Raw genomic sequence first — 7,358 nt, 5'->3', positions numbered from 1 at the left:
AATGTAGTTACAAAAAAATATAATTTCTTAAAGTATAAAGATGAATTTATTAACAGATTTTTCATATACTACATGTTTTCCAAACATATGAATCGATAGCTATTACCAAACCCTAACCACTTATCTAAAGGGACATTACATTACTATAGTATATATAATATTGTTGGTGTCAGTTGTTTAACGTCACTTTTCTTTCTTCCTTTCGAACGACAAAGTATAACCATTTCAACACCGTTTGATTGATTTGCCCGTTCCAATGGGCCACACTGTAGACAAGTTTTTCACCGCCACACATGCCATTAAGGAATTGGCTAAAACCTTCTAAAGTCAATGGAAACTGTTGCATTTCACAAAAAATGGGAAACTGTGCTGTATGAATCATCAGGCTTAGAAATCACATTTGAAAATTGAAATCAACGAAATGCTTATTATTCATGATCAACATCTAAACACGTTATCACATAGGCTTTCGTTATTTTGTTAATTAATAGTCGATGATGGTGTCACTGCCCTGTGCAAATGATCTTTGACCAAGAAAATGAGAGACTCTGAAAGAGCCAGAACGAAACAAAGCAAATAAACACGTACCTTGAGGCTTTGGACACGATGACAGGGACCACATGATGATTCTTGTTTTTAAGCTCTTGATCAGGATTTCAATGACTAGTTGGTGAAGAACACCCCAAAGTCCACAAAACAACACAAGTTGGGACACTGATTTGTCATTTTGAAGGCAACATCTCAATATAAAATGAGTTGTATCTATGTTCCTTGATTGAAAATGTTAGCTTCCATGGTTGTCCAAGACAATTTCACCCCATAAAACCCGTGAGTATGATAGTGCAACTGTTCTATAAGTTGGGATACAGTAACGTCAAGTAGGACAAAGGTTATCACAATAACCAAATATATAAGCTGCTGTTTCTGGGGCATAGTACCCTCACATTATAACAAGAACCTGCAATATCTGTTTATGAGTAAGTTTTTTATCTTCAACAATGTACATGTACATGTACCAAAGAATCATGGAGTGTTTATGATTCTTACTTCTTGCTCTTTTGATTGCAGAATTGGCTTTCTTATGGAGATCTCATCCATCAGAGAATTACCTGATATGGTAAGAATTATGAATAGCCCTTGTTGAAATGTCTTTCATGAAAGGCTTTTTTGGTATATATATATGATGTTTTCTGATCTAGAAGGAGCAGGAAATAATGGAGGACCCTAATTTTCTCCGTCAGTGGCACCTGAGTTCTATTGAGGACCCTAACTTACTGCCAATAGCTGCTGCTTTTGGAGAGACTTTTCAACATCATGCATTTACATATCCAGACTTCAATCCCAAAGCTTCCATGGAAACTACACTTATGGACATTGAAAGACCAACAAAACATCATAGAAACATCAGCTGGAATCCTATCAAAGGTTCTGCTCAGACATCAGATACACAATTTGTATCTTTCCCAAATCTTCTTTCGTTTATGGATTCCAATCACATAAGTCCACTGGGATTAGTGAAGGCCAATGAGATGGCTTGTCCTATAACCAATAATAGCACAACTTCTCTGGACACTTTTTCTCAAGGAATCTTGGGGAATCATAACTATCTCTTTAAGGCATGCCAAGAGACCAAAAAGATTGGAAGACGTTCAAAAATTTCTCATCCTCAAGACCACATCATAGCTGAAAGAAAGCGAAGAGAGAAGCTCAGCCAGAGGTTCATTGCTTTATCTGCACTTGTTCCTGGACTACAGAAGGTATAGAATATATCAATGTAAATGCTTTTCTGTGGTTTAGTCCTTCAAATTATGTAACTGTTGTTATCATTTTAGATAAGTTTAGTCCATAAAATTTGAAAAGACTAACTTGATAGAAAATTTAAAGATCAATTAGTGCACATAAATTGAAAGATTAAACTACAAGTGGAAGATAATTTTAAGGATTAAACTGTTGATTAATTAACTCTTACTAGCTGTGTAATTGTTAAACAAGTAGGCATTCCTAGGGTTACTATTTCTGTGTCCATTCTTGTGCTTCTATCACATGCATTGGTCCCATTTTTCAATCAGACGGACAAAGCTTCTATTCTTGGAGATGCTATCAGCTACTTGAAGCAATTGCAAGAGAAAGTAAAGGCTCTTGAGGAAGCACAAAACATGAAGAAAACTGTGGAGTCTGTGGTGATTGTGAGGAAATCTCAACTGTCCAATGATGTTAACAATTCTTCGGAATATGTTGGTCCGTTATTTGACGAAACAGTTCCCGAAATTGAAGCAAGATTTTGTGAGAGAAATGTCCTCATAAGAGTTCACTGTGAGAAGACCAAAGGTGTGGTGGAAAAAACAATCCATGAAATTGAGAACCTCCATCTGAAGGTCACCAACAGCAATGCCATGGCATTTGGGAGATGTGCCATTGATATGACAATCATTGCTCAGGTATAATCTTTGTACAACAATAAGATATATTGAATTAAGTTCCATATATAGCAGTAACATCTGAAGTAATAATGAAGCTTTTTGTTGACACAGCAGAATAGGTGTAAATGGTTTTCTGAATGAAACAATAAACATGTGTAGTTGATATCTATGCATCATTTTTCATAATTATTTCAACTAAACTGTAATTTTCTTTCGATATATTGGTGAATTATATTTCTGCTGCATACAGATGGATATGGAATTTTGCATGGGAGTGAAGGATGTAGTGAGAAATCTGCGATCAGCTTTTACATCTTTCATGTGAGGACGTTCTTAGTTCACATCAATCAAACCAACTTCAAAAGCATAAGAAGAATAGAAGTTATACGGTCAACTATGTATCAGTTTAAACTTTAAGTTCTTGGTAATATTTGTTCACGGTCTTGTGCAATGTCTGTGATCTACTTCACCATATTCTCCTTTTTGCATGGTCAACTCGTTGACCATGTTAATGTTACCCACCTGTTTCAAGTTTCAACTGTTACTATACAGCTGGTTAGCCATTTTTTTTTGGCAGGAGGTTGAAAAGTTCAACCTGTCTGTTTTATGTACCCAAATCTGATATTTCTTTTGGTTTTAAACAAAATGTAATTGGTGAAGATGTGAAGAGTTTGGATATGGTTTTGCAGGTTACATATTGGATGAAAAGAAATTAGTTTCATGGTTACCATAAGAAACAAATGCCCTACTGGTTACATGTACCTACACTCTTACCATAAAAGAATATACTTGTAAATATATATATATATATATATATATATATATATATATATATATATATAATTGAGACTGGTTTAAAAAAAATATGTATAGTAGAGAAGTACATAATTTATATTTAATCATATTTATGCATTTTATGGAGAAGTTATTGTTAAAAGATATAAAAGTGTTTAATTACAAATGACACAATTACAGGTGTATCTATTTTATATGATAGTATAAATAAATATTTTATAATTACTATATAAGAAAAATTATCTTACTTTATACTCAGATAGTTCATACTTACGTTTTATATGTAAGGCCCATTAAAATTTGCTTTATTATTTTCTGCCATAAAATAAAGGGTTGTCCCTTGTAATTGGGCCTAGTGTTGGCCCAAGTGATAAAACCAAACCCTAATCTGACCTAACCTACTCACTCTCACTATTTCATAGAACCAGCCGTCATCCCTTTTTGCTCTCAGAGAACACTCTGCTAGGGTTTTGCCCTAAGCCTTCTCGAACTGACTCGGAAACAGTTCCTACTCCACGTAAGTGCCCTTTCTAGATTTTATGGGTTCCATTGTTATTCCTTCGTAGTTCACAACTAGAGTTTCGTAACAATTCGCCTTTTGTTCCGTTTACCATTCTGTTTTCAGCTCGTCAGTTCGTTCCTAGAGCTGCAGTGCTCACGGTCGTACCGTCAAAGTTCTGTTAACCTTTTTTCAGGGTACGGGAAGTTAGGGTTCGAGTTTAAGTTGTTTATTTTCTGTCTGTTCTTGAGCTTGCGAAATGTTTGTATGGGTTAGTCATTGTTCTTGATGCGTGGAATGCTTTGTGTGATTTGTTGGGTTGAAAGATACATATGCTGCAGGTGAGACCAGGGCGAGAACTAGTAATCTCGCTCAGGCGAGTCGGACTCGCCTAAGCGAGTCTGGCGGAGGCTAGCGCAAACCTTTTTCGCGAAAGGTTGCCCAGGCGACTAACTCATCATTTTGAGTGAGCGAACAACTCGCCCAGGCGAGAGGGGTCTTGCCTAAGCGAGATCCCGCGTTGGTTCCTGTTTTTTTTTCGAGCCCTCGCCTAGGCGAAGGGGGCTCGCCTGAGCGAGACCCTTCAGCCTGAGCAAGGGGCTGGGCGAGGCAGTGCATTGTTTGGATGCTTGCTTGTTCTTGGATGATTGGTAATTGTTTGGGTATGAATGTTATGATGAGAAACATGTATATAATGGAGTGTTATGTATGCGTGGCATGATTCATGGATTTTAGATGATGGGTTTGGTGTGAAATTTGCATATGAACTAAATGAGATGGTTATTACTAAAGTGGCATGATAATGAGATGAGTTGAAATCCTATGTGCATGGATGGGTTATAATGAGTTGTACCTGGAAACATGAAAGGTATTGGCTTTAAAGGTTGACAAAATGAATATATCCTTGTATGGCGAATACTATTTGACTGCGTGATCATGTTCTGTATGTGTCAGTGCATAATTCCTTGGGGTTTCTAGGTGGGACTTTTAGGGTCGCGCTTCAGTGGTCGGGACGTAATTCCATGGCCCCTGTTAGTGGGTGTCCACGGTGGTGCCCCATCTGTATAACTAGGTAAGGATTCAAGGTAAGGTTGCATCCTGACACTCTAAGGAGTCAGTTAGTCTCACCTAGAGCGAACTGACTCCTGTGGTGAGAGTAGCAGGAGGCCTGAAATTCTCTAAGGGCTAACCTTGTGGTGAGGGAAACTGATTCATTGTAACATTGTAACACATAGCTTGAGGGTGAGCAGCTCGGGATGAGCAGAGGTATCCACCACAAGTGCAAGCATCTGATGAATCCGACCAAGTTATACGTATCCGAATGAGTCGAGTCGTGTCGTAGTGTATTATCTGAGAAGTCATAACATGCTTGGTTGATATGAGTGTATGATTGTGCAAATATAGCTGAATGTATGGATGAAATCTTTTGTGCTCTTGCTTACCCTACTTTCGTTGTTGTGTGTTCTGCTGTGTGGTACTCTATTTTGCAATGATCATCAACTTGTTGGTGTGAGTAGAGGCGAGGAACACCCGTGGACAACAGGGAGGTGATAGCTTCGCCGCATAGTCCGCATAGGCTGGACCTTATTTCTTGATGGGTCTTTCCTTAGGGCTACGGCCCATGTATTGCTTCATGTTTCGTTTACTGTACTCGTCTGTTAGACTTTTATCTAGTTTTTTTTTGGGCATCGTGGTGTGCCTTGGATTGTGAGGAGTTGAGTTTTAAACTCCAAGACTGCGCCATTATGTTATCCTTTTGTAAAACTTCCTTTAATTTCGTACATTAAATTAAATGGGGTGTTACATTATCCTTAATTATATTTTTATAATTTAAATAATACAATTATATCTTTATGATACAACAAAATAACAGTAAATATAAATTGTTCATTCATTAAGAAATACTGCGTACTATATCCATAATATAATTATATTTTTCTTTCTTTCACGAAAGTTTATAACTTATACATGCATTGTTTACAATGTAATTATTAATAATATATTTTTTCCTGCAGAATAACTATATACTTGTATTATTTTAATTATTAGTAATCTTCCTTTTGTATCATTATGAACTCTTTTCTACACTCTTCCTTCTTCGGACACGTAACACTCGTTCAACCATTCATAGTTAAAACTAAAATAAAAATTAGAATTGTTAAAGTTTTGAGTTTATGATTTAGAGCTCTATTTTAATTTTATATATTTTTAAGATTTTTGGAAATATTAAATTATATAAATATAAACATAAATATAAATATGTAACAAAATATCAAATATTAACACTAGTATTGATTTTCTAAATTTAAATAATAAATAAATAAATAAATCTTTATTTATACATTTATTTCTAAAATAGAAAGCTTTTTAAATAATTAATGTAAATAAAAAAATTGTAAACTAATATTAACATTCCTCTTCGTCCATATATATATATATATATATATATATATATATATATATATATATATATATATATTTATTTATTTATTTATTTGAATTTCAAATTTCAAATTTGATTCCTTATATATGTTTGATTTTCTCCTCTCTTTTTTACTTGTTACTCTTGTTTTTATCCTTCTACTTTTATAAAATCACATATTTATTAAAGAGTTAAACATATTTTTGTTCCTTAACTTTCAGTAAAAATTGAAATTATAGTTTGAAAACTTTGATTAAATTTAGTCCTTCAACTCTAGAAATATGTGGATTTAGTCTTTTTTAACCAAATTTTGTTAAGTTTATTTGACGTTTCAAACGTGTTTTATGATAACATTTGAGTTGCTTACATCATTTGATCCATTTCTACTTCAATGTTAGCTAAGAAACATGTTTGAAACATAAAATAAACTTAACAAAAGTTAGTTAAAAGGACTAAATCACACATTTCTAAATATGGATGACTAAATTGTTCCAAAGTTTCGCAGAGAGACTAATTCCAATTTTGACTCAAAGTAAAAGGACCAAAAACATTTTTAACCCTTTATTTAATTTGACATTTTCATCATTATATTTCTTCTCCTATCAAAATCATATTCTTTGTCAATTAATTTTACAGCTTCCATGGTAGTAACAAAGGATGTGGTTCTTCATCTCCTCATGAAAATCAAAATTATTCAAGAAATATATTCATGTTATTTTGATTTTGATCATTCTTTTATATTTTACTCATTTATGGCAAATTTTACCACAAATAGTCAAGTCCAAAGCAAAAAATTTGGTGTCATTTTACTGATGAAATTTGCAGGCAAAAAATTTCGTCAGTAATAAGAATTATATATTACTGATGAAAATATCCATCTGTAATACAAATTATTCATTGACAGGTTTTTTCCAACAAATATTTCCACCATTAATTAAAATTTTAAAGTTTGTCGGTAAATTTGGTTTTACTGATAGATTTATTTTTGTAAGTAAAATTTCATCGGCAATTACAAAGTTTCTTGTAGTGTTTCCAATTCTTACTTTAGAAATATTTGATTTGTTAAGCTTTTTGAAAAGTTTTCGATTATAAGTCGTGTGGCATGTACAACTACAATCTATAAGCTAACCTTTTGTAGATTTGTTAATTGTAACACATGTTATTGTAAGGAGTGATTTCTCTTATGATTCGTCCTCTACAATGTTGACATCTTAATAAGGAT

General features: G+C 33.8%; 1 protein-coding gene across 3 annotated transcripts; it reads left to right on the top strand.

The window, feature by feature from the left end:
- Positions 1-853: 853 nt before the first annotated feature.
- LOC114179595 (transcription factor bHLH25-like) lies at positions 854-3,079 on the top strand. Of its 3 annotated transcripts, none has more exons than XM_085671045.1 (5): positions 854-977; positions 1,069-1,117; positions 1,203-1,757; positions 2,070-2,438; positions 2,671-3,079. In XM_085671045.1, the coding sequence occupies exons 2-5, from the start codon at positions 1,082-1,084 to the stop codon at positions 2,743-2,745; spliced, it is 1,035 nt and encodes a 344-aa protein (XP_085527171.1). In that variant the 5' UTR covers positions 854-977; positions 1,069-1,081; the 3' UTR covers positions 2,746-3,079. The 3 variants fall into 3 exon arrangements, with proteins under 3 accessions (XP_085527171.1, XP_027921800.1, XP_027921798.2); XM_028065999.2 differs by having other exon boundaries at positions 1,200-1,757; XM_028065997.2 differs by lacking the exon at positions 854-977 and having other exon boundaries at positions 1,031-1,117; positions 1,200-1,757.
- The last annotated feature ends 4,279 nt before the right edge of the window (positions 3,080-7,358 follow it).

This window comes from Vigna unguiculata, chromosome 3 (genome assembly GCF_037176805.1).
Source record: "Vigna unguiculata cultivar grain cowpea cultivar isolate G323 ecotype 2 chromosome 3, ASM3717680v1, whole genome shotgun sequence".
Lineage (NCBI taxonomy): Eukaryota > Viridiplantae > Streptophyta > Magnoliopsida > Fabales > Fabaceae > Vigna > Vigna unguiculata.
Note: the sequence above shows the minus strand (reverse complement) of the source record. Positions and strands in the feature narration are given on the sequence as shown.